We start from the raw sequence: 25,399 nt of genomic DNA, 5'->3' as shown, positions 1-25,399 counted from the left end.
TGGATGCCTTTCTTGGCACTTTTTTGGGGTACTTTAAGTCAGGGTTTATTAGCGGCTGATGGTTTATAACACCCAGCTAGCCAGCTTGTGAATAAAGACGCTGATTATTCCATTAGCTGTTCTGAAAATACACGAGATATCACAACTAGCTTCGCCCTTTTTCCTGATGCATCTTTAATGGAAACGGAATTAGCGTCCACTGAATCGCAGACCGTGAAGTGACCGACTTTCCCAAGGCGTTTATTGAGTGCATTTTAGTACAATAGTTCTCAGAAAGTTACAGTTTACAAACTCTTGACACGTACATCACAATTTACAAGTGATAGCTATACAGAACTGAAAGAAAACAGGCGGGAGTAATTACACTGCTCAGCGACGTACCTGTGTGCATGGAAATGTCTCTACGCACAACTGTGTTGACAAACACACCTTCTCTCTCTCTCTCACACACACACCCACATTCACACACACCAACGAAGTATGACGTGCACTCATTGGTTGGAAGGCTGCAAAGGTCCCGTTTCACCTCATCGTCCCTCCTCCTGGCCGTGCCTGACGCCACATTAAGAACCGTGTGAATGCTAAACGTGCACAGGAGCCCGTGCCTGAAAAAAAAGGAGAAACAGAAGCGAGTCAGGCCATCGCCGGGTGAACAAGGCTTCCGACATCCGTGCGCGCCGGTCCCGAGGACCGTTGGTCACTTCGCTCGACAGTTACGGCACCGTGAAACATTTCATGAGCTCGGTTCTGGAGTTCTGGAGTGCTTTAAAAGGCTCCCATACGAGAGCGGTGAGATGATTCTCCATTCGTCATTAGACAGTGTCATTACAGTCAGATATTTGGGAAGACAAACAGCGTAAATGGAATAAAAAATGTACACTGTAGCATAATGGATATTTTCCATTATCTCATTCACAGGCTCTCGGTTTGAAAAGCAAATACATGCAAGCGAGCTGAATGGACGACTAATGCATTTAAATTGAATCACTGGCTTCAGTGAAAAGGATTATATTCAGGAATACTTGGTAAATCAATGACCTGAAGAATTGAAAAGAAAATTGATTCTGTCCGTGATGCAAACCCGCCGCACGCGAGTTGATGGCGCCTGATTCATTTCCCTGCGCTAACTTTCTGTCCATCCTATAAGCAGCTCTTCCTATGTGACTATACCTCGGCGTCCTCCTGTAATATGTCTTTTGTCTTTCTTTAAACTGCAGGCCTCATTTTCAAATGTGTTTTTTTCCACACACCCCCTCCACCCCCCTCGTGGCTGAACAGATGCCTGTCTGGTGGGGGAACCAGCAGGTGGGCACCTCTGTTTGGGTCAACTGGAGCAGGGAGCCAACCATCTCTCGGTCTGGCTGCGGTCTGGACCGGCATGTCCCCCCGCCAGTCCCTGCCCAAAACAGCCTGGTTTCACCAGCGATAAACGAGCTGGAGGCCTTCCAGTTGGGAGGGGGGCGGAGGAGGGGCAAGGAAAAGTGAGACAGAGGATGAGCTGAAGGGGTGAGTCCACTTAATAATCTGCTAATGGGCCTGCCATCAATTTCTAATTTTGGACGCGAGGTGCTTAAAGCCGTCGTCACTCATGTCTCCTCAAAGACAGCCAAAAGGGATCTGAGCGGGGTCACATCTACCGCACCGAACCGCTACAACAATAGCTCGCGCTAATTGACTGTGAACTAAGAGAGTCCGTCGGGGGAACAGCACCACCGGAAAGTTGAATTCTGCTAGCGTTTAGTTTTAAAGGCCGCAGTAGTAAATATGGGGTGACCAGACAGAAGAAAACAATCACAACCAACGTTGGGCCGTTTCCACAGCAACGCTCAAAACACTTACAATCCTAATAAATAGAAATAAATGTTAGAATGTGTGAAATCTTATACAAAAAAAAGTCTCTTGCAGTTTTCTCACAGATGCAGATAGATTAATGCAAATTAATGTTAGCTCGTGCGCACGTTTTCAAATGTGACCTTGTGAAAAAAAAAGGATTTTCCTGTATTAAAATGAAACCGATATTGTATACTGCAAGCGTGTCCTTGGACGTTCATCCTTTCTGGGTGGGTGAAATGCGCTGGTTCTTACCGCGCATGTGAGCCAGCCGAGGCGCGGGCTTTCTCTCCCTTCTGGATGGCGCTGATGACTCCCGGCAAACAAAAACAAAATAATGATAAAAAAAAACAACACGCAAACAAAAAATAAAGTAAAAAAAACAAACATGTCTGTACAAGTTAAGTGCTCACCAGCAATGACAGCATGTGTACACCCACATTAAACATTAGTATTTCATCATTAACTCCTACTTATTTAACAATATGGGCTCTTTGTCCAGAAGGTCTCGGACTGCTGTCCAAAGCTAACCGGGGCACAACGCAAATCTACATTTTGTGTCCATCACAATTAGTTCGACAAACAGGTCGTTGCCAAAAATGCAAGCAGAGAGCGCTGTACATACATCATACATGATCACCTTCAATATGAAGGTTTAGTAGAGATATAATCATAGTTAGCAAGAGATAAACATATTTCAATTCTCTGAATCTGAGTGGGGCTGGGTACCACGTCCTTTGGCAAGGCCTTGCACCCGAGGTTCCACAGGTAGCGGCAAAGTTCAAATACTGGAGGGCGGAATCTCGCAGTGGTGATCGGACAAACGCGCACACTGAATGTTTACAGACAAAAATAGAACTAGCTCTGAAGTTTGACCTGTCCCGGTGCAACTCGCTCTAAAAGAACAACCGTGACATGTGACGTAAAAGGTAAAGATGGTGCTCTTCTGTACATCCCTGTATGGTTCACGCTCTTGGGTACTCCTACTGGTAAGCTGCTTTTTTTTTTTCTCTCTCTCCTCATGAGACTTATTTCTGGCCGGGTCAAGGCATCTTCAGCGAACACAATGACGACGGTAAAATCACAGGTCACACGTTGTTTTCTAAAAGTTGTTTTCACACCTTCGTTTGAAGTTTCTAGCTCAGGTAATACGTAGGTACAGTGGATGGCGGGAGATTCCCTGTATTGCCGCCTGCCGCTTTGGCTCAAAAGAGATTGAAGCAGGCCGACGGCGGCGGTGAGATTTTCGTCTGAAACAGTATCAAAGTCCTGGACCCTGGACTCCTGGTGTGGGATGGCATGAGGTGTGAAAGCTGATAGCTACGCGGTGGTGTAGACCCTGGTCTCCTGGTGTCATGTCAGTGGATCAGATTAAGACGATAGTCTCGATTCTGGCGCGTTCCGTCGAATCAGGGGTCATTCGAAGGCTCCCGTTGTTGTTGATGGTCCTGCGAATGCTGCCCGTTCCGTGGCACAGCGCCCCCTGCAGTCATGCCATGGTCGTGGGCGACTGGCTCATCTGCACCCTCATGGACTGGATGTTGCTTAGGATCTTCTTCTGGTGGCCTGCGAGGGTCACTCCTATTCTCAGCAAGTCTCTGGGAGAGGGCGGAATTGAATTAGGATTAGATATTTTGGAAACAAAAGCTTTCCGTCGTAGTAATGGAACGGATCGTTTTGGTTGGGAGCCGTTACACCCGGGCAAACATCCATCATGTCATAATTTCGTAGCTAACATCACATGAAAGCCCAATTTCAGACTGGAGTACTGTCAGTGGTCCGCAGAACACAAAAATTCATGAAATTAATTTCTCTCACTTGAGAGAAGACTTATTGCGCACGCTGCTTCGCCTTGCAAAGAGACTGCATTAATGCCACCTAGCCCCGAGCATACATTTTTAATAAAAAGTTATTTGATATTTTCCCATAAATTCGTACACCGAGCAGCATTGTAAACGAAAATAAATGAAGTGCAATATGTGTGACTACTCGTGCTACAAGTGCTGTCATGGCCTGTGTGCTTAACGGTTCCAGATTAGCAATAGCAGTGGAGGGAAAAAGAGAGCATTTTCAAACATTTACACAGCAGTTTTAAATTATACTACATATGTTTTTGTGCTTGAAGAGCAGCGATAGGGGGAGAAAAAGTATATAAAGAACGGGGGAGATTTTCGAGGGGCACACACACGAGTTTAGATTTGACTTGATTCATTGGGGCCACTTGGGCTAAAAATACCTACACCTGATATTAAGTCACTTTATATAGCACGCAAGTACCCATCAAGTGCTGCATGGTTTCGGCGCCTTTTATTTCTGACAAGCAGGAGAACTCACTCTGAGGTCATCTGAGCCACCAGCTGCAGGGAGGTGAAGCCTGAGTTGAGGAAGTTGTCTCGGTACTGGCTCATCTTGATGGCGCCGAGCCAGTCCTCGACAGAGCTGAAGGTGTTGAAGTCAGGTATGGATCTGTCCAACAGTGGCTGCGAAGGCCTGGAGGGGGGAGCGGAGCGGAGGGTCAGGAGCTGTATGTGTGTGTTGGGGGAAGGGGGGTGGGATTTGATGCAATGTTAAGCAAGGAACACTGAAGCAGCAGGGGAGAAGGAAGCTACGTGTTGGCGTGGGTGTGTGAAACGCTGCGAAGTGGAGAAGGAGAGAATTTAGGAAAAGATTTGAAGGTGCGTGTGTTTACGTGGTATGAATACCAGCTTTTAAAGGGCTGTGGCTATGCTAGTAAAGCACGCTTTCTAATTAGAGAAACTGACGTCAGGAAAGACCTTGCAGAAAATGTTTGTCGGGCTGCACAACCAACTCCCCCCCCCAAAAAAAAATAAAAAACAAGTTCACCTTTCTGGATGGCAGCAAGTCAGAGCACTCAGCCAAACCCAGTGGCCTTCAGGACAAACGAGCCCCAGCTACTGAGCCAAAGCTCTGAAATTGGAATCGAAAAAATCACCGGACGAATCCGAACCTCCCGTTTCGCCATCCGTCCTCTCTGAATTTGGCCGCACTTGAGAGGATCTTTGAGGGTCAGCGGGATGGGGGGAGGGGGAGGGGGGATCCTAAACGGAGGTGTGCAATGCTGGCGACCCGCCAAGGTTCAAAGATAATGATGGCCAATGTTGCCTCTAATCAAAAGTGTAGTGTGCAAATATTATGAATATATATGTAAATTAGATGTTTGCAAAGGGTGAATGGGAAAGTCATACGCAGGGGAAACACACCCGGGGTAGAAAGTTCAGGTTTGATGCAATCAACTGTAATAAATTCATGTTTATTTATTGAGGATAAAGTAAGAATGCACATTAGGATTCTGTGTATAAACGTTGGAATGTGTATGTTCATGTACTCATTGGTGAATTTACTCACACTGATGGGATGTTGGCTACGGCTTTGAGGCTGGTAGGGTTCCGGATCATCTTGTCCAGGGTGCTAACGATGTCGGCAAAGCGGGGTCGCACATTGCGGTCCTTCTGCCAGCAATCCAGCATTAACTGGTGTAGAGTACTTGGGCAATCCATGGGTGGAGGCAGACGGTAGTCCTGCTCGATTGCGTTTATCACCTAGAAATGAAGTAGAGGAAGCACCTTTTTTATAAGTGGGACGAAGAAGTGTGGTTGATGATCTCATTAACCACCGATCCTTAAACGGCTGACACTCTTGTCTCGTCCATCCAGCTCAGTGTCGGGGAGAAAAAACACGCGCAAAGTCACTCAAAAGACGTTAGCATTCAGGCTCTCGCGCCCGACGTGTCGATTTTATCCGGCCACATGTCACTCACCGAGGACAGGGCGAGGGAAGCAGACGGACTGCAGAGAGAATCCGCCGGGGGATGGATGGATCTCATATAATCAGCGGTGTGATGTACAGCCACTTGACATATGGCTACACAAACCCTGCCAGCGGTGCTTAGAGAGGAGCTTTGACATTTCGGACTTGTTACACAGACTAGACAGAAGTTTGGACAGAAAGTACGATGTTGTAATAACAATCGAGACTGAAGATTACCCGCCCTACAATGATTTCACCTGCACAGTATCGCAACATCTTACTTCTCCCAGGATGTATGTAATCTTCCACAACCTTGTGAGATAAGGATTCTATACAAGCCGCGAACGATGCTATTACTGGAAAGTTCGTACTTGGACTCCTTCCACGTATGGAGAGCTGAAACTCAGCAAAAAATTGAGAAGCAGTGCATATGGAGGGGCGCTTGTGTGTTTGTGGACTGAACAGCCAGACGCGTCGAGCGGTGCCAGTGCTCTTCTGCGCATTTGTCCCACCAGGGAGTGTTTGCTGCTGGCCCGCTGAGGCAACATCTGCTGGGTTGGACGGTCCTCATGGAGAGCGGTCCACAGAGGCCCGATGGTTGGCTAGTTGGTCCACAAAGAAAAAGAGCTCGGGGAGAGAGACCTCACGGTGTGGGATGACATCCAAAGGTTGTCTGTGCCTGTGTTGCTGCTTGTGTGATTGCGCTCGAATCCGTGGACCTCGTCCAATCGGACACGGGGAACAAAGCGCAGCTCTCGGCAATCATTCCCTGCTCTCAAAAGCCAGCCAGGAAGGAAAAAGGGGACGTGCGAGTCTGTTTCCATTATAAGTCTGCTTTCAAAGTCAGAGTCAAGGACATCTTTAGTAATGATGGTGTGAGATGAAAACTGATAAAAATATGATTTATTACAGCGTCACCTCTTATGGGATAGGTGAGTCCAGATTGCCTATCTACGGGGTGAAAAGACAGGTTAACGGTGTCTGGCAGAAATGGCCACCCGACTGCAGCGGAGATCAAAACATTGCCTTTTTAATGACATGCCAGATGAAAAGGTTCCCGTTTCGATCTTCCTTATACAGCCCAAAAAAATCCTGCTCGAATAAGTGGAAAAAAAGTTCATCTCGGGGGTAAAAGCACCCTGATCTACCCATCAGTCACACTTTTGTTATCTGATCCTTATTCCCAGTCAGGGTCATGGGGGCCCCGGAGTCTTTCCCAGCAGGAAAACACACGAGACAGGCCACTAGTCCATCACAGGACACACACACCCGTCATTCACACCTAATAAGAGTCTCTGGACAACCTTATGTTCTTATTTTTAGACAAGGGAATCCCAAGACGTGAAGGAAAAACATGCAAACTCAACATAAAAAGACACTGAGAGGGAATTATACCCAGAGGGTTGCTGACCACTGCATAACTGGGCAGCGAACCAACACCTACACACTCGATGGTTTTCATATACACTTACGTCCTGGTTGGACATGTCCCAGTAAGGCCGTTCTCCAAACGACATCACTTCCCACATGACAATGCCGTAGCTCCACACATCGCTGGCCGAGGTGAACTTCCTGTAAGCGATGGCCTCAGGCGCCGTCCACCTCACTGGAATCTTCCCACCCTGAGGGAGGCAGAAAAAGACAAATGAGTCAAAAAGAAATACGTGTCCAGGTGTCGTGTTTAGTTCAGTTTAATGTGACCATCCCCGATTCATCCCTCTCTGCTGTCATTTTCCAAATAAATCTAATGGCGACCGGTTTAAACGATGGGAACGGGCTTTATTCACATCTCTGTTTTGCAAAATCTCGAGTCTTTTTCTGTCTGTCAGACACGATGACCCTCTGTTCCACCAAGTGTATCAATCCAGCAGGGGGGCACGTTCGTCCGACGCTGCCCGTGTCACAGCGGTACCTCCCAACACCGTCTGCCCTTCACACGTCCACCAATATCACATTTACCGTCTCCCTTCCCCTCGGCTTTGTTTGAATAAAGTAAGATGGAGTCGAGGCTTGTGCTTGTAGGTGAACATGTCTACCTGTAATTGGGCTAGCTGGGCCTCAGGCATGCGGTGCAAATTGACAGCTGTTTGTTCCAGATTCCAAACGCGGCCACACAGAGACACAGCTGCGAGCACGTGAAGACGCTAATGCGTGGAGGATCTGTCTTACATATCAATGAGGTGAGTTAGGAACTGCGTTTAAATGCAAAAAAGCTAAGCCCGAGGGGATGTTCGGGTGGCGATCTTTAATATCCGACCCCAAATGGACGCAAACCAAGACGACGGACATCGAAGCAATTAGGCATAAACTATTAGTGTGTTTGCGCGTGACAGAGAAGATGAAGACCCAGAGAAAATGGGATCAATGGATAAAAGGAGTCTTTTGAAGCCCCAGCGATGTCTGTGAGCGGCTAGCATCAGAGGCTTGTTCGTAAGCAGATCGCTCTCACTCCTCAACTCAGACTCTGACTTCATCTTTTTGCCCTTTCCTTTTTCTGGAAGCCAGAAGATCCGTGCAGTTAAATCGTCACGCAAACTGCGAGCACAACGTCCTTATTTTGTTTGCATTGACACGCAGTCAGTGGAAAATATCTTCTTTACTGTGACGTCAGACCCATTGACCGTGTTCGGAGACAGCCTCAGCAGCGCTAGAAAAGCACCTCGAATATTTCTGTAATAACGTTTCCAAGGCGGGTGACACAGCTATGCATTCCCTTAGTAATTACTGCTGTGGGCCAGGAACGGCTCTGCCAAAATCCCACTCTAATAACGTGAGAGGCCGCTCACGCATATCAGGAAGAAAGAAACACATAAAAGGAACGGTCCTTTTTTTATTTGAGGTGAAAGATTGTAAATAAAGGGACATGATTTGAGCGTAGCGGACATGCTGACAGGAATTAAAACAGCCTGAGCGTCAGCACACGGGAGCAGAGAAAGGAGTTTGTTGAAAGAAAATTGAAAAAAAAATTGCCTTAAAGTGACATTTTGCCTCCTGAGAACACAATTTCTACCATTTGACAGTATATTTGTGAACGAGCCGTGTTGTTGGACAGATGCAGGCCTTAACTAGCAAACGCTAATGATATCAAGTGACGCATCGGGAAAGTCCTTTGATAGATTAAAGCAAAAGCCAAGCATAAAAAGGCAGTTTTGTCCCTTCTGCTGTTCCTCTCTGTGGTGGATAACTGCTGGTTTGATGAAAAAGAGACCCCAGAAGTTGACATAAAGGTACTGAAAGGACCTGTAACACACATTAAAAAGACCATATGTTGTTCATACCCTAGCATCGGGCAGATAAAGAACACATCCAACTGTGGTTCTTCTACAGAATTCCCATTGCTTTGAAAATTACAGCGTGACTGCTTCCACCTGGCTGCGTGCGTCCGTGACAGGTTGTGACCAGTTGTGACAGTTAAAGCAAAGATGAAGGGTACCACCAGGGAGGGACGTTGGTGTCTTCCTGTGACAGACAACTCTAAAGGATGACGGATAAACACGTAGGAGCCATCTAACGCGCGTCGGACTGGTCTCCGCTACGGTGTCTGGGCCCAGTAATGCGCTTACATCGAGACAAAGCACACACCAGTGATATGAAACACCTGTCACGTTTTCACCCAGGCGCGAACTTTGGATCTACCAGTGATCCGACTACTTTCAAGCAGGCTGTCACAGAAAAAAATGAGTCATATCTGAAGCAAATGTACCTGTCAGACACTGCTAACATGCCGCTAAGTCCCCAGAAACCCTTTCTAATTGAATAAAACCATTTCATGTTGTTTTTACTTGGCTTTGTTCGCCACTCAGAAGCTTTTTAGATATACCAAATAACTGTTCTCCTCTGCCTGAATGACAAATATGCAGATCTCCCTGTCCCTCACCACCCCCCACCCTTTTTCTCTCCTTGAGTCCTCCAACTTCAGTAATCCGTTTCCAAACAATGCGCAGTCAAATGGACTTGAGCACATTTACTTAGGCTGGAAAAGAGTGCTCCATCAACATCCTTCTAATGAAATCCTGAGAGCAGCGATCTGCCCTGGATGTCTGCCCAAACAGAAGGAGAAAGGGAGGAATGGAGAGATGGGAGGAGAAGTTGGGGTGGGGGGGTGGGTGGTGACAGAGAGGTTTGTTTCTCAGGCACCCATGGGAATGTCAAGGGAAGAGAAAGACATAAGACTTTCAAAAGTAAGGGTCAAATCTCCTGGCAGAGGAATTCTGGGAATTTGGTTCGGAGCAGGGAACTTTTCGCAGACATCTAGAATTCCTAATAGCTTCATGATCGCTTCTGAAATGAACAGAAGCATGTGTTTGAGTGTGAGCAAAATTAACTATCCAGCAAGCCGGAGCTGAAATATTCAGCTTAAGAACAAAACTCTTGCCTTTCTCCACCCCTGGATGAGTCACCCGTTCATCACAAGGCCCTATATGAGCGATTATGCATATTATGTACTCGGTACCTAGCACAAGGGTACCTCGGCAGTACTCTTAAGGTGTTCTGGCACCTTACCCTACTAGCAGAACACCTTTCATGTTTTGCCTGCTCTAGGGCTTGAACCAAGAACCCTTTGCATCTGAGGCCAGTTCCTAACAAAGTGAGCTACCACCACAAAATAGATCTTTAAAACGACTCCTAATCCTACGCTCAACACCTAGCCTCATCAGTCATGAACGGCAATGATGTTTAAATAGGCTGAAAAGTGAAGCCTTTAGAGGCTGTTTTGCTAAATTTGTCACTGTGTTCCTTGTAATTCCATTTGTTCTTCCATCATTTTAGTCCTGGAGTGTCTGTTTTCTTTAAAAAAAAAAAAGACAAACCGAGTGTCAGTAGGTGAAGGACAAAATCAATTAAATGCAGTAGTTAAAAATAAAATGAGTCTGGTCGAGGCTGTTCAACATGGTAGTGAGGTTGTTTTTTGTAAATTAGGGCAACATAAATAACACTGATTTTCCTCTCAATCTTTATCATTAGCGGCAGGATTTAAAAGTCAATCGTTCCCTAATTAAAATTTAGAGAACGCGAATTAGGCCTCCGCTCACAGAGATCATGACTGTGGCACAAAAATGCTGATTTTTCTTTACCCACACAGAAACACTTGGAAAGATATTTGCTAAAATCTCAAGATGAAAACATTATTTTATCTTTTCATCTTGGCTGGCCACCGAAGCTTTCAGGTGAGTTTAAAAGGAATTCTCTCTTTTGATGGATGAAATTAAACCCAGAAATAACAAAACACTTAAGGATAATCATTAAACTCTGCTGCTCTATTCTAAATCAGTTTTCTTTAAAAGTAGCAAGAATTGAATTTCTTCTCGTGCGGTGAATGTTGCATATTTTGGATGCAAAAATGGGGCATCTTAGGACACAAACACATTCCCCTTGTTTGCTTTAGTTGATTCTTTATAAAGCACCACTTATGGTTCGCTCAGAGTCTCTGTCGCTTTTTGGAGATTGTAAATATTTTAGGACAAGCTGAATAGACAAGTCCCCCTTCCAAAGAGAGGTGCATGGGCCTGCGTCCAGCGGGAGAAAAAGGGAGATGCAAATATAAACCCGGCAAACAGAAACAGCTGCAAAGTCCACAGAGCGCGAGCAGCGGCGCGGAGCCGAGAGCGCCTCTCCGAGGTCGCAGCCATTTGATGGGTGGGCTTTGTTGCCGGCTCTGTGTGACCTCGCCTTTCAACCCCTCTCAGCCTCAATGACACAAACATGCAAGTGCACGGAAAAGGCCACGGAGTGGGGAACGTGCGTGCGTATAAACGGCCACGCGGCACAAACGCACACCTGACAACATATGGCACAAACACTGTGATGTATGAGGTAACCGTCACTCGGCTTGCAGAGATGTGACAGCTTTTTCGTATCGTTGGACAGCAAAAACCTGGACACCCCCCACCGCCCAAACTACTGCCCCCGTTGGCAGAACCCTCGCAAAAGGGCGAGGCTGACAGGTGACGCTGTTCTACTCTATGTCTTTTACTTTGACTGGACCAGAGTTCTTCACTTTTAGCTCACCTGAGTGTGGTTTGAGCCATCATTCATGGCAGGTCGCTGATCATGAGCTTCTCCTCACATGTGACCACACCAATCAATACGAATCTGCTAAAGCTCTGCCTCCGCTGATGCCCAAACCCTCTCTGGGGTCTTTAAAATAATTAGCGAACGTCACCTCAGTGTGACCAATGGAGTTTTAACATTGTCTGTTAATCTGTCTAATTAATCACGGCTTTGGTGAATGGCGAGCGGCGAGGGACGACAGCCCCCGTCTGTGTCAGACCTCCTCGACACGGGTCCAAAGTGAACCCACATCCAGGGGTTAACGCAATTATCAGCAGGTCTTCCCGACCATACATTCGGCATCACACCGCCGACGCAGTAATTGGTGTGCCTGGAACTGCGGGGAAAAATTAGAAAAGCAGTCGAGGAAAAAGAGGTGATTAATTTGCTCGAGGAGGAGGTCGATGGCAATGTAAATCACCGCACGTCAGCACAATTTAATTTCCCTGATTCCCTCGACCTCGTCTGCCACGCCAGCCTTGCTCGCTGATTGGGTAACGCCAGGTCGTAGCTAAAAAAAAAAAGCCACGAAGGGAAGGTCGCGGCGCGGAGCTTAATTACAGCAGAGGACCCCGCGTGGGTCCTGTGGACGTCCAGCTCCCAGCTGAGGTCCCCTAAATGGATGTCCCCTAAATGCAGTGGGGTTAAAAATCAGATGATGCAGCTACGTCACCTGGGTGGCGAGAGGCAGCGTCAATTACTGTATTTTCACGACTATAAGGCGCACCTAAAACACTGAGATTTTCTCAAAAATCGATGGTGCACCTTATAACATGGTTCGCCTTGTGTGTGGACTGAGTTCCAAAATCTGCTGTGCACCTTTGGTGGGTGCACTATGGTAAACGTTCCGCCAATCGATTAGCGGCACACCTACGCGTAAGGATCCCCTAAAATGGCGCCGGTCAAGCGAGACGCGTATGAATGAGGCTTACTTTAAACTGCAGGCCATCGAATATGTGGCTGAAAATGGCAATCGAGTAATCTTAGTTTTTTCGCTTTATGAGGAGGCGGCATCTCTCCATACACGCAAGGACAACTGTTGCGCAGCGGCTGCCCGCGGATTACCAGGAGAGGGCGGCCATCTTCCCTAACCCTAACCAGGAGAGGGCGGCCATCTTCCGCACCTACTGCCGCGACAAGATAACCGCGCCCAGCCACATCACCAACATGGATGAGATCCCTCCGACTTTTAACATCCCTTTGACTCACAAAGTGGAGAAAAGGGGACCAGCACGGTGGCGATACGCACAACGGAGCACGAGAAGTCGTCGCTCACCGTGGTTCTCGGCTGCCACGGAAACGGACAGAGCGCTGGATGACTGAAGGCGAACACTCCTTCACAAAGACTATGAGGCAGCGGCGGGCAAGTTATGCCACCATATGTGGGTGGATTGTAGACGCACGGGCTATGATACCGTCTTCATGTATTGGAAGAGCTTTCACAAAATAGACGCTGAACCGGAACCGGTCGGTGAGTCCGATTCAGATGATTAAGAAGAGGAATTCGGGATGTTGGACATTGAAATAACGCAGCTGTTTAATTCAAATACAGAAGATGTAAACTTTGATGGTTTTGTGGTGGAAGAATGAATATTTTGTTCAATAAATGTGTCGAAACTCACTGTTTTACTCCCGTTGTCATTTTTACTGTTTCAGCATGCGCCTAATAATACGGTGCGCCTTATGTACGTTTTAAATACAGAAATAGCACCCATAACTGCACCTTTTAATACAGTGCGCCTTATGGTCGTGAAAATACGGTATCTCGTAAAAGAACCTCCTTGGGTTGAGGCTTGGAGCACGGCGCTCCATCGACACCCCCTCAGATAAAGCCCTCAAGGATCCTTTGTTTGCATTAAACGGCATCAAAATACTGAGCTCAATCTATAACCTAATCCCCGCGCACACAACAAAGGTGCTGCTCCACTTTGTACAGTAAACTCTAATCAGCCAGGTCCGACCACAGAGGTCAAACGTGCAAAGCAAAGCCGCGGCGCTCCCGGGGGTGCCATCTTCCTGCCGTCGCTTTCCCGCGGCAGATTTCTGCATGTTTTGTTTCTTCGGCCATATTTAGATCAAAACGTGTTTATTTTAAGAAGTGTCTCTTCATACCTGAGGAGCAGTCGGCCCATTTCAAAGCACGCCTTTGATCTTTTCTATTGAAATACCGCCCGTGCCCATTCCAAAATAAGACGCCTTATACGGTGCACATGTTTTTTTTACAGTGTAATATATTTGCCTTATGTTTGCAGTGCAAATACAGCGACAAAAGTGAAAAGTTGGGATATTTCGTGATCAGTTCCTATCCAGTTTCCTAAATGTAACAAATTAAAACCATCTAAATGCGTGACACAGAGCCTGAAGGCAACATTACTCATTACACATCAGCGTCGACAAGCTAATTAACACAGAAGTCTCGAAGTGGAGTCAATGATGTGATACTAGACACGTACACGGGCCTGGACGCAGCCGCCCACGCTGACCTTAAAACATGAGCGTGCATGCTTCTGCATTTACGAGTCAACGCTTAAGGCTTTGACACAGATGCAACAAAGAAAAAAAAAAACACGCCAGGAGTCGTAATAACCAACGTGAGTGTTTGTAGGAGTGTGAAGAGTGTGTTTTGAATTAGCGAGCGGATAGGCAGGAGATGAACTAACGGCGGCTGCTAATAATTACAGATCTGTAGTGTGGAGGAGTTAATGAGGAGCCAAAGCCTCCCATGATGCCCCGGCTATAATGAATGAGGAGTGACTGAGAAGCGGGACAGGGAGCGAGGACGGGGGTGGAGGGGCTGGTGGCGCGGATGGTGGAAGCTGTCAGCGCGAGAGGCTGCGGTGCCCTTTGGTTCGCTCTGCACTCCGGGCTTGTCAGCGAGAGAGAGGAGCCTTCCCAGAGGAGGCACGTCTTCACGCTAATGAAGCCGTGACAGACCTCCGGCCCGTGACACGCCGAGCGGAGGAAAAGAGGACAAACGAGGAAGGGAGGAGACGAGAAAGGGCGAAATTCTGGAGAGGGCCAAAGGTCCTTCAGAGGGATCGAGGCAGAACCGGACCGGCACGGGCCTAATGCTGATGGCAACGGTTCTGAACGGACAAACGGCGGACGCCAACAGGGAACGCGTCTGGAATAGTCGCGGTACTCACCAGAGAGCTGGTGTAGCTGGGATCAGACGTGTCCTCCTGCAGGTAGCGGGACAGACCAAAGTCAGACACTTTGCACACCAAGTTGCTGTTGACCAGGATGTTCCGGGCCGCCAGGTCGCGGTGGACGTAGTTCATTTCAGAGAGGTATTTCATCCCGGCCGAGATGCCGCGCATCATCCCCACCAACTGGATCACCGTGAACTGGCCGTCATTTTGCTGGGGGGGGGGGGAGAAATTCTTTGTCAGAGCTCACGGCTGAAGGACACAGAGGGTGCTGATGTTGCTTTTATACCAAACAGAAATCTCTAAATAATCCAATGTTTGTTTTATTTAGTGTTTACTTTGCAGATAATCTGCGTATTACAAACACACAGGGATTCTGAAAGGTCCTGACCCTTTTTCTGGGTAATTTCGGTGGAAACGCAGTTTTTCCAAAATACCAGGTAAATGAAAAAATCCTGTTTGTCTGACTCTGAATTGATATCCATGTGCTCCTTTCTGACATAAACCCACTGGTCGAGCATTAAAAGAAGAAGAGTTTTGTCATCATTTAAATGTCTTTCCTGTCGAGCTGACCAGAGGATCTCCTGATTTCTGCGTGACTAAAATAGACCAAAGGATGTTGTCCTTCCTTCTTTGTTACAAGCCCGCAGCCCGGCCTGAAACAGATAAGACCACCGGAATACTTTCATCAGGCTGTAAAACCTGCTGGCTCCACCGCCACGTTCCACTGTTTAACCATCTCTGAAGTTTCTGTCTGTCTGAAGAACAATCAGGCACGATTCACATGTTGTCTCCTCCGTCTCTGTCTCCTCTGTCTCTGTCCCCTGCTTCAAAGACCTTTAGTATACCGGTAGTCTTATTGACAGTAGATCCCAACACAACTGCTGAGTGGGACAAAACTGTTCTTTGGTTTATTTCTATTAAAGAAAGTATGAAGTCTGTACATCAGGGAGGCTTTAAGTTCTGACTAGATTATGACCTTTATTTATCATCAATCGCTTACAAAGCCTCTCCCCTCCTCCCCCCTCCTCTCCTCTCCTCTCATCTCCTCTCCCGTCCCCCCTCCTCTCCTCTCCTCCCCTCTCCTCTTCTCCCCTCCTCTCCTCTCCTCTCCTCTTCTCCCCTCCTCCACCACCTCCCCCCTCCACCTCCCCCTCCCCTCCCTTCCTCTACTCTCCACCCCTCCCCTCTCCTCTTCTCCCCTCCTCTCCTCCCCTCTCCCCTCCTCCACCTCCCCCCTCCACCTCCCTTCCTCTCCTCTCCTCTCCTCCCCTCTTCTCCCTTCCTCTCCTCTCCTCTTCTCCCCTCCTCTCCTCCCCTCCCCTCCTGCCCTCTCCTCTTCTCCCCCCTCCTCCACCTCCCCCTTCCACCTCCCTCCCTTCCTCTCCTCTTCTCCCCTCCTCTCCTCTCCCCTCCTCCCCTCTCTTCTCCCCTCCTCCCCCTACCCTCCCTTCCTCTCCTCTCCTCCCCTTTCCTCTCCTCCTCTCCTCTCCTCCCCTCCCCCTCCCTTCCTCTCCTCCCCTCCTCTCCCCCCTCTCCTCTCCCCTCCTCCCCTCTCTTCTCCCCTCCTCTCCTCCCCCCTCATCTCCTCTCCTCTCCTCTCCCCTCCTCCCCTCTCTTCTCTTCTCTTCTCTTCTCCCCTCCTCTCCTCTCCTCTCCCTCCTCCCTCCTCTCTTCTCTCCTCTTCTCCCCTCCTCTCCTCTCCCCTCTCCCCTCCTCTCTTCTCCCCTCCTCCCCCTACCCTCCCTTCCTCTCCTCTCCTCTCCTCCCCTTTCCTCCTCTCCTCTCCTCCCCTCCCCCTCCACCTCCCTTCCTCTCCTCCCCTCCTCTCCCCCCTCTCCTCTCCCTCCTCCCCTCTCTTCTCCCCTCCTCTCCTCCCCCCTCATCTCCTCTCCTATCGCCTCCCCTCCTCCCCTCTCTTCTCCACTCCTCTCCTCTCCCCTTCTCCCCCTACCCTCCCTTCCTCTCCTCTCCTCTCCTCCCCTCTCCTCCACCTCCCCCCTCCACCTCCCTTCCTCTCCTCTCCTCCTCTTCCCTCCTCCCTCTCTTCTCTTCTCTTCTCCCCTCCTCTCCTCACCCCCTCATCTCCTCCCTCTCCTCTCATCTCCTCTCCTCTCCTCTCCTCTCCTCTCCTCCCCTCCTCCTCCTCCCTTCCTCTCCTCTCCCCTCCTCCTCCTCCCCTCCTCTCCTCTCTCCCCTCCTCTCCTCCTCCCTCTCTCTCCTCCTCTCCTCTCCTCTCCTCTCCTCTCCTCTCCTCTCCTCTCCTCTCCTCTCCTCTCCTCTCCTCTCCTCTCCTCTCCTCTCCTCTCCTCTCCTCTCCTCTCCTCTCCTCTCCTCTCCTCTCCTCTCCTCTCCTCTCCTCTCCCCTCCCCTTCATTTTCCATCCACAGTAGCATCAGTGACACGCGGGATTACTTTTCCTTTCCTTACAGGGAATGTCCAAAGGGAAAGCATGGCCGTGTTAGATGAGTGAAATGGATTCCCAAAGACAATCCTTTTCATTGTTAGCTACACTGTTCCATTTGGACATACAGGCATCCGTCTCTTTGACTTTCATACATTATGCCCCCCACCCGATGTGAATGCTCTGCAGAAAGCGCTTTGAACCCCTGGAACACACTAACAAATAACAGGGTGAGGGAGATCGATGGAAACACAAGTCGGATGTGGCGGTTAGCAAAGCCCTCTTCAAAGAGGGCCTTTAAACCCACCCTAGATCAAAGTGGAATAGAATACCAATCCCTGAGACTGAAAGGAGAAATAAAGCGAGTTGAATATTGATTAAGCTGTATGTCTGCTCAATCCTCTCCATAAAAGAGGGAGTGAAAAGTCCATTATTAGCTCCAGGCATAAATAGAGAAATTAACGGCTTATATGGTCGGCTAATGGGAAATTTCAAATTAAGAACCGTGTTCACTGTCATGAAACATATTCTCTGTTGGTACAGGATAGGTTAAGGAGTCTCCTTCTAATTTGCAACTGCACTTGATAGCCTGGATTCTTTCTGAAGTTGTTCCACAATTAATTCTTGAATTAGCTTCACATTTCCATAACGTATGCTTTCTATTTTTTCCTACTTTCTACTGCTCACCGCAACCTTTTTGGGTTCACTCACCCTGAGGAAAGAATCCAGGGCGCCGTTCTCCATGAACTCCGTCACAATCATGACCGGACGGCTCTTGGTGACCACGCCCTCCAGACGGATGATGTTCGGGTGGTCGAACTGGCCCATGATAGATGCCTCGGACAGGAAGTCCCTCCTCTGCTTCTCCACGTAGCCCGACTTAAGGGTTTTGATAGCGACGTATAGCTCTCTCTTGCCGGGCAGCTTTAGGCGGCCCTTGTACACCTCCCCGAACTCACCTTGAAGTAGACGGAGGAGCAAAAACAGAGTCAGAAACGATATTTCTGTGGCTGAAAATGGCCAAAAAAGCTCGTCCGACCTGCTGTATGTGTTATATTCCAAGAAAGCAAATCCCTTGACATTTGCTGGAGCTTTACCTCCTTTGCCAGGATTTACTCAACCCCGCTAATGCACAATGGTACGTCCCAGTGTCATTTAGCCTGACACGCTTGAACCAGTTATTATACTGTAATGGGAAGAGTGGTTCCTGCTTCAGTTTTGCCATTTTTAACAATGGCTACCCCCCAGTTTACCTGTTTCACATGTAAACTAAAAGGGACGACGGCGAGCAGGAAGAAGGGTTTCAGTAATGGGATCCAAAAACAGAAGAAGCACTGGGAATATGCCGTGAAGCTCGAGCTATTTCTAATGCCATTGTGTCCCAGGGTAGCTGGCCTATATGCTGCTGAAGCACTTGACATGGGCCCTTGACGCGTTCCCATCGAGTGCAGCTGCCAAGGAGGTCGCGTTATGACCTTGAACACTTTCAGTAGGACACATCCAAACAATGAATTGAAAGCGTGAAAATTGGGAAAAACAGTGTCAGACTTTTCGATACCTGCGCCGATGACCTCCTCGATCTTTACAGTTGAGACGTCGATCTCCTTGGCGAACTCTCGCACAGCCTCGTTGGGATCCTCGTAGGTAAAGGGATCTATGTAGATCTTCATCCCCGGGGAGCCTGAGAAGTGGGTCGGGCAGCCCAGTGGGGAGGAGCAGTTAGACATGTCGGCTCTCAGAGAGAGTTCTAGAACAACCAGAGTGCTAAATGAGCTTTCCAGTAAAAGAGTTCTACCTCTTGCCTAAACTTCTCGCGCTCACGACGGACGGATGCAGTCGTGATCGAGTAGGAACCTAAATCACAGTGTGACGCGGCATTACTCACAATCAGCACAGGCTCCTAACAATGGGTAACGATGCCGCCGTTTGCCTTACGGCGCGCCTCGGAGATGAGCAATGCGCTACGGTATGTAAACGGGGGTTAGCGAATGTTTGATGTGCACAAGCGGATGACTAGAGCAAAACAGAAGGAAAATAAGGCAACAAAATTCTGGTTTGATTCAATTCTTATGTGGCAGGAGGGCCCACAAAGAGAGAAAAGAAGCGATAGGGCGATGGCATATGGAAAGAGAGCATTCAGATTTATCTCTTTTTTTTTCACTTATACCGGCAGTTTCTGCTCCCTGATAATGGCGGAAACAATTTCCCTGCAGCCTCTTCCTATACGCGCTCACAAAGAGATAAAAACCGCAGCACCATCACCCGGCTTTTCATGTTGTTCTGAAATAGGTGAACTCAGTCGCCCCCAAAACTGATGACAGACTTTCTGTTCCTACAGGCTGCGTGGAGACGGAAATACCTAGCTGGCGCCCAAACCGCCATCTGCAGTGACGGAGGAGGGCCACCTTTGGTAACGGCGCTGTTCAGCCGAAACCTTGGCGGCCATGATTTGAATAAACCCGTCTCCATCAAGTCAATTTGTGCACGCGCATTTGCATAAGCCACAATTAGAGAGAGAAGGTTCTCCAGAGACGGGGGAAAGATAAGGTCTGGTTTTGGACGGATCAAAGAGCCTCACCTCATTCTTGACTAGAAGCTGAGTCTAGTTACCGCACTAATTGCCTTGAACTCTGCCTGCGAGGCTATAATTGCTCATGAGAGATTCTATACAGATTGCAAGTTAATCCATCAGAGGGTTTACGGCTCTGCATTCCACAGAGTCATCCTGTTTACAAGCGTCACCAGGCCGCTCGCGGCTGGAGGATAAACCTTTGCGGGAAGCCTAAAAAACCATAAATGATGAGCACATACCGAGGTCCAGTCTGTGGCTTACTTACTGATTCACAGGCCATAATTATCTTTCATGAATGATTAAAAATGAATATAGCTTGTCTCTCTCCAACAGTTAGCCTCAACTAAATGTAAGCATCTTTTTTAAACACAACCCAACAGTATGGCAGCTACAGTCGCACCCAGGCGTCTATCATTCAATTATCATACGGTCCCTGGAGCAGGACTTGGTTGCTGTGATAACTAAGAGAGTTAGGGGAGCAGAGTGATAAAGTACAGTTCAAAATGTTGCACTTACAACAATGTCTAGCATTTAGCCTGATGTCTGTCTCCCGAATGGCCCTAATGCATCCACAAATTAATTGCGCAGCAATAATGGCTTCACTAACATGCTACTAGCTTCAGCTGGTCAATGTATATAGAATTTACGGCGTGTCCAAAGACCAACCCTCAGTGTCAGAAGAATACCTTCAACTTCAGCAAATTATGTCGGATATAATTAAAACATTATGTTTTTATTTCTTGTCATTATTATTATTATTCACAAAATAGTGCCATGTGGCTTATTAGCATATCAGTCATGCATTTCTGCGCATAAAACTAGCTGCTGCAAAGCTATGAATTAAAGAATTCAGTCAATCTACTGAACTTCACTGTTGACCCAATGCTAGCAGCATACAGAGCTAACAGGTTGTTATGCTTATGGAAACATGGACTTCAAGGTTTAGCACTATCACAGCAGTTGGATTTCCAGTCGAATCAACCCTCAGTTCCGCTGACGTACAGGCAACGTGCCTCTTGACATCTGTCACGTCAGGTGGGCCTAAAATGTAGAGACGTCCCCGATGTGTGTGGCAACAGCTGGAGCAGTTGGCAGCTAGCTGTGGGCAATGCCAGCATTACATATTTGGGAATTGTGCAAAAACAATTGGCACAGTGGCGCTGTTTAATTGTCATGTTGAATATTGTAATTAGAAAAGTGTCACTCAAATTTGGAGAGAAAAGGAGACAACAATGAACCACAAGGTGGGGGGGGGGGGGGGGGGGGGGTTATTTTGAAGAGTCTTGCTAACAGCTGAGGAAATAAACCTGAAGAGCCATCAATTGGGCTTTGATTGTTTGTTCGTTTTCTCCACTCATCTTTATTCTGTTTGTTTTTTCCTGCTGTGACAAAATAGATTCCTCTGCCCACAGAAGTGCTAATTTAGTCCATTTATCAGATTTATTTCGAATCATATATGCGTGTGGTGGCACAAAATACGAGCTTTTTTTTATAAACATCTGCTCGTGTCTCGTTGAGGTTTTGATTCAATTTGACAGAATATTTCGCTGCACTTCACTCCAAAAGTGGCTCATTGTCGACTTTCCGCAGCTATTTCACAGGGTTGTTGTCTTTTGTTGTTGTTGCCCCCCCCCCCACAACCGGTCAGATTTTAAAAGAAGAAAATAAATCAGAGAATGAGTATACGTGCACCGACGCATGTACAGGTGCTGGGGAGAAACAATGGTGCGTTCCTTCTCATATCTCACACATATTCCATTTCACTTGAACAATCTGACAATGATCGGAATTTTGGGGGAAACGGAACGTGATCTGAAGGCAAAAACAATTTACGACGTTGCACATATGAAGAAATCCGATGTCCTGGTGGGCAGTCGCAAAAACCCTCTTTCATTTTTTATTTTTTTATAAAAGACATTCAGATGTTTGTACCCCTGCAAATTGCACGTTATATCCTTCAAAATAAGACAAGGCGAGAAATAGGCAGTTTTTCAATTAAATAAACCTTCAGTGCTGAAAAATAAAGCTTAAAAACAATCCGAATGCAAAGGTAAGCAGCCGAAAAGGTGCAGGTGTGTGCAGCAGAGACTCACCTCTTCCTGTGCTGTAATGCTGCAGCTTGTCGCTGTACACTGCCTCTTTGCTGTACGCTCTTTTCCTGAGGGAGGCATGAATATTGAGAGAAGACAGGATGAAAGGGAGCGTAAACGAGGCCTTATTACCGCGCTTCTCTGTATGGTCGGTAAAAGTGACGCGGCTGAAATTGAATCAGTTGCACAGGGTTAGCGGTGGCAAATGAAGTTTATGAAAATGAGCTGATTTTTAATTAGACCTTGATAGGATCTCGCTGCTTTTCATCTGTCTCCTCTGCCGCGGCATCAAAAGAGCGCCAACGGTTTGATGAGCACTTTACTTGCTCAAAGTTGCGCACAACACCGCATGAAGGGGGGAAAAAAAATATCTGACTTTCATACATCTGAAGCCGGGCGAGGCCGGAACGTGACAGCACGACAAACTGATGCAGAAGTAAATTGGTTATACTTAAGCGAGCTGGGAGGGCGAGGAAGGAACTGGAGGAAGTGTGTGCGGGGTTTGATATTCCAGATTAAAAATAATAACTTTCCTTATCAGAACTGACAAAATTCTTCGGAAGAGATTACGCCACGGAGCGGATTTGTGACCGGCGTGTTTCGATGTCGGCACAATCTTTTCTTTGAAATCTGCCGAAAGAGAAGATGGGAAATGAGGTGGTTACCTGCTGCAGATGATGGAGATGGCGACGAGGGAGACGATGAAGACGACCCCCGCTGCCGCCGAGCCCGCGATCAGGGGCAGCTGCTCCCTCAGCTCGGACTTGAAATCGTCTGCGGGTGAGAAGAACGAAAGATGGGCAGATCAGGAAGGGCTCGGGCCGACCCCGAGGTGCAGGCGTGGAGATAGAAGAGCGGGAGGAGATGTCCCGACGGAAAAAAAGGATCTGCTGTCCCGTGACTGACTGACAGGCTGAGTTTGATCAACCAGAGGACAGAAACATCTCTGCGGTGCCTGTCAGGAACAAATGGATCCTGTGTTTTCCATATGGGGCTGAGGTAGTTGCTAGCTCACAGGGAAAGCCTAAATGTGGGGGAAGGAATGCAGCATCACTCATCTCCCTCTGCGCCCGTCTCCACCCGACTCGCCATCCTCCGAGCGGTGCGGGATTTAGCGTGCTGCAGTCAAATCAGCATCTTCCAAATCCAGTCCCCCCTGACATAGAACGGGCCTTTAGGATTAGCGGGATAACGAGCGAAGGGATGCATCTTCTGCGCGGCGGCGGAGTGTCGATACAGCGAGAAGTTCAGAGCGGCAGGACGCCGCCCAAACTTTAGCCTCGACGGAATACGCTTGAAGCAAACGGAGGGAAGGATGCTCCGGATTTTCAGGCTCGCAGGAAGTTCTGTTCTCCGATGACGCAAATTAGCTTTGAGACATCCGCACAGGTGCTCGTCTTCACCCAAAAGCCAGAAATCAGTGTACTTCCTGTGTTAAACGGGGGTGGGGGGGGGGTTATTACAATCAGTTTGTTCTGTGGGCCCGGCCTGAGGCATCGCACCCGCTCCTCTGATGAGCCAATCACCCTTCATCACTCCCTCTGGGTGTGGAGGTGACGGAAGGACATATCGTGGAGGTTTATTAAAATATGCTGACAAGAGGATAAATGGGATCACTTGCATTGAAGCCCAACAGGAAGTGTGTGTGTGTGGGGGGGGGGGGGGGGGTTGAAGTTGGGAAACAGGTAGAGGCGCAGGGGACCGGACGCTGGCGTCGCTGTCAGCAGTTCTCCGGCGTCTGCTGCTAATTGTCTTGACTGATGTCCCTCTGTGGCGCCCAGCCAGCGGACGGCCCGCTAACAGCCGCGGCGACCGCGGAGAGCGGGCCCGCGTCTGACACTGGGTTCATTTGGCATTGTGAAGGGAAGCATGGGGGAAGGCGGCGGGGGAGGGGACGACGGCGCCGCTACATCTGTTCTGCCCAGGTAAACAGGCGCCGCCGTCGCCTTCGTCTTCATTAATATCCTCCCCGGCTTCCCTCCCTCCAGATCATCGCCGCCTCATTCATCGTTATCATCTTCATTAACGCGATACGTTGCGGAAATGTCACCGCTGTCTTTGCTACGTGAAGAACAAAGAGCGCCCAGCTCTCGCGAACCTCCTCCGACAGGAAATAGTCCCTTTAAAGGAGAATTTCCGGTCCTGATCAATTCCTTCAGACCCGCACGTGAGGAATGACACATTTTACAATCTCAGCTAAAGATGGATGATGTTTTACCACCTCTTCACGCCTGTTTCAGAGATGGACCTCGACAAACCACCCGGATCTACTTTTCCTCAGGGTAGAGGTGTGCTGCAGGATATATGTCCTTGTTGGAGTCCAGGTAAGTATTTATTCCCACTGGAATTCCAAGATGTGTTGCACAAAAGCGGCTGATGCACATCAGTGAGGGAACAATGAGGAGTGATCAATATTCCATTTCGGACTCAGTGGAAGAGCACTAAACTATTATCACCACCTGCAAAGACAGTAAATACGTGCAGCGTGGAGAAGTGACATGGCCGCTCTCGAGAGCATGGCTTAGCGCTTTCATGCTAATAAACAGTAATTCCACAGCCTCGCTGGAGAAACAGGTGTCGCAGCTGCTCTTCAACCCCCTCCACCATGGCAGAAGGGAAGAAGAACATTTTTTTCCCCATCTACTACTAATCACAGCTATGAATTCTGGGATAGCGCTCCAGCAACAGAAGGGCTGGGTGAAAAAAAAAACAACAGAAACAATTAGCTTAGCATTCTGGTTCATTATTCGGGCAAAAAAAAAAAAAGACGCTTGGCTTTTGATATACGTTCAAAGCCCCACCCCCCACCCCCCCTTCTCACGCACCCACTCAGAGCTGTGAAATGAATTTAACTGTGGAAATACAGCAGAAGTGCGATCAAATGTCATTGTCCCTTCATTCACTCACCACCTCGAAATAATGCAATGACAACAAGCAACAGTGTGTGTGTGTGTGTGTGCGCGCGTCTGTGGGAGCGAGAGAGACAGAGTGCCTTCTCTCCTGGCTCGGCCATCCTTACCATCTGTGAGAGTTTGGAAGCACATCTTGCTGCTGTATTTGCCAAAGCCGGCGACGGTCCGTGCCCGCACCTGCACCACGTACACGGTCCCCGGCCGGAGCCCCTCCACGCGCGCCGTGTTGGTCTGGCTTCGCAGGACGGTGGAGTTAATCTCCTCGTGGTCCTGGACGAAACAGCGAACACAGGGAGTCGTTTCGATGTGAATATCATTAAACATGTCTGTTAACATCCCACTAAAACGTTGTTGTTTCCTCAATCTTGCACGGACGCAGACATTATATGACAGTATAACTGGATGCACAGTTCTGTCTAAAGGAACCGGCCTCGGAATCCTGCTGGGTCTGTTGGGGAACCGGCTCCAGTGAAGTTTGGGGGCATCGCTGGTGGTATCGGCGCGGGTGATCAGTAATTATTTAGGCCTGTCACTTTTCCATAAATCAGACCGAAAAATGACAGCCAGAAAAGAAAACTGCACCTACACTCCACCCACCACTGCAAGCTGCTGATAGCCAGAGA

General features: G+C 48.4%; 1 protein-coding gene across 3 annotated transcripts in view; it reads right to left on the bottom strand.

The window, feature by feature from the left end:
• Positions 1-216: 216 nt before the first annotated feature.
• Positions 217-25,399, bottom strand: part of ephb1 (EPH receptor B1) — a 112,282-nt gene continuing 87,099 nt past the window's right edge. The window contains exons 7-17 of one of the 3 annotated variants that reach the window (XM_029831093.1): positions 24,884-25,046; positions 22,530-22,638; positions 21,868-21,932; positions 18,761-18,949; positions 17,914-18,161; positions 14,796-15,011; positions 7,071-7,220; positions 5,197-5,390; positions 4,165-4,320; positions 2,086-3,428; positions 217-605 (exon numbers count right to left, since the gene is read on the bottom strand). In XM_029831093.1, the coding sequence (XP_029686953.1) occupies positions 3,320-3,428; positions 4,165-4,320; positions 5,197-5,390; positions 7,071-7,220; positions 14,796-15,011; positions 17,914-18,161; positions 18,761-18,949; positions 21,868-21,932; positions 22,530-22,638; positions 24,884-25,046 (1,599 nt within the window). In that variant the 3' untranslated portion in view covers positions 217-605; positions 2,086-3,319. Of the gene's footprint in view, positions 606-2,085; positions 3,429-4,164; positions 4,321-4,674; positions 4,759-5,196; positions 5,391-7,070; positions 7,221-14,795; positions 15,012-17,913; positions 18,162-18,760; positions 18,950-21,867; positions 21,933-22,529; positions 22,639-24,883; positions 25,047-25,399 lie in introns of those variants that run through there. The other 2 variants (XM_029831094.1, XM_029831095.1) reach the window with 2 other exon arrangements.

This window comes from Takifugu rubripes, chromosome 22 (assembly GCF_901000725.2).
Source record: "Takifugu rubripes chromosome 22, fTakRub1.2, whole genome shotgun sequence".
Lineage (NCBI taxonomy): Eukaryota > Metazoa > Chordata > Actinopteri > Tetraodontiformes > Tetraodontidae > Takifugu > Takifugu rubripes.
The sequence above is the reverse complement of the archived record's forward strand: the minus strand, read 5'-3'. Positions and strand labels throughout refer to the sequence as shown.